The sequence below is a fragment of the Phalaenopsis equestris genome, unplaced genomic scaffold (genome assembly GCF_001263595.1).
Source record: "Phalaenopsis equestris unplaced genomic scaffold, ASM126359v1 Scaffold188721, whole genome shotgun sequence".
NCBI lineage: Eukaryota > Viridiplantae > Streptophyta > Magnoliopsida > Asparagales > Orchidaceae > Phalaenopsis > Phalaenopsis equestris.
The window spans coordinates 1-758 of record NW_018208670.1 but is presented as its reverse complement, the minus strand read 5'-3'; the positions used below and the strand labels follow the sequence as shown (position 1 = coordinate 758).

At 41.3% G+C, this 758-nt stretch overlaps 1 protein-coding gene across 1 annotated transcript; it reads left to right on the top strand.

Moving 5' to 3' along the window:
* Nucleotides 1-11: 11 nt before the first annotated feature.
* On the top strand, nt 12-635 carry LOC110034491 (vacuolar amino acid transporter 1-like; the record flags this gene model as incomplete). Its single annotated transcript, XM_020738748.1, has 1 exon — nt 12-635. A coding segment is annotated over one exon (624 nt), but the record flags the coding sequence as incomplete, so codon positions are not given.
* Between the last annotated feature and the right edge of the window lie 123 nt (nt 636-758).

The window sequence follows — 758 nt, the reverse complement described above, 5'->3', positions numbered from 1 at the left end:
CTAACATCAATACATCTTCTTTCTCAGGATTTGGAATCCTATCAATCCCATACGCTCTAGCCCAAGGGGGTTGGTTAAGCCTAATCCTTCTTTTTCTCCTAGCTGCTCTCTGTTTCTACACCGGCCTTCTTCTTCAACGATGCATGGACTCAAACTCCCTTGTCAGAACTTACCCAGACATTGGAGAGCTGGCTTTCGGCCTTAAAGGAAGAATGGTAATAGCTTTATTCATGTACCTCGAGCTCTACTTCGTCGCCATTGAATTCCTCATACTCGAAGGAGACAACTTGGAGAAACTATTTCCAGAAGCGAGATTTCACATTGGAGGACTGAAAGTTGGAGGAAAACAGGGTTTTGTGATATTGTCTGCAATGCTGATATTGCCAACTACATGGTTGAGGAATTTGGGAGTGCTTGCTTATGTGTCGGTGGGGGGAGTAATGGCTTCTCTTATATTGGTTTTCTCTGTTATGTGGGTGGGAGGAGTTGGGGGAGTTGGGTTTCATGAAAGGGGGAGTGTGATGAAGTGGAGTGGAATTCCTACTGCGTTGAGCTTATTTGCTTTCTGTTACAGTGGACATTCAGTCTATCCTACAATATATGCATCAATGGCGGATAAAACCAAGTTCTCTCGCGTAAGTACTGATAAATCTGCAAGTTTTATATAATGGACCTTGATAAGATGTAAACATGTTATGTTTTTACATTTTCTTGTAATTGATATTCTGATTTATGCACTCCTAAGGTAAAAAAAAAAA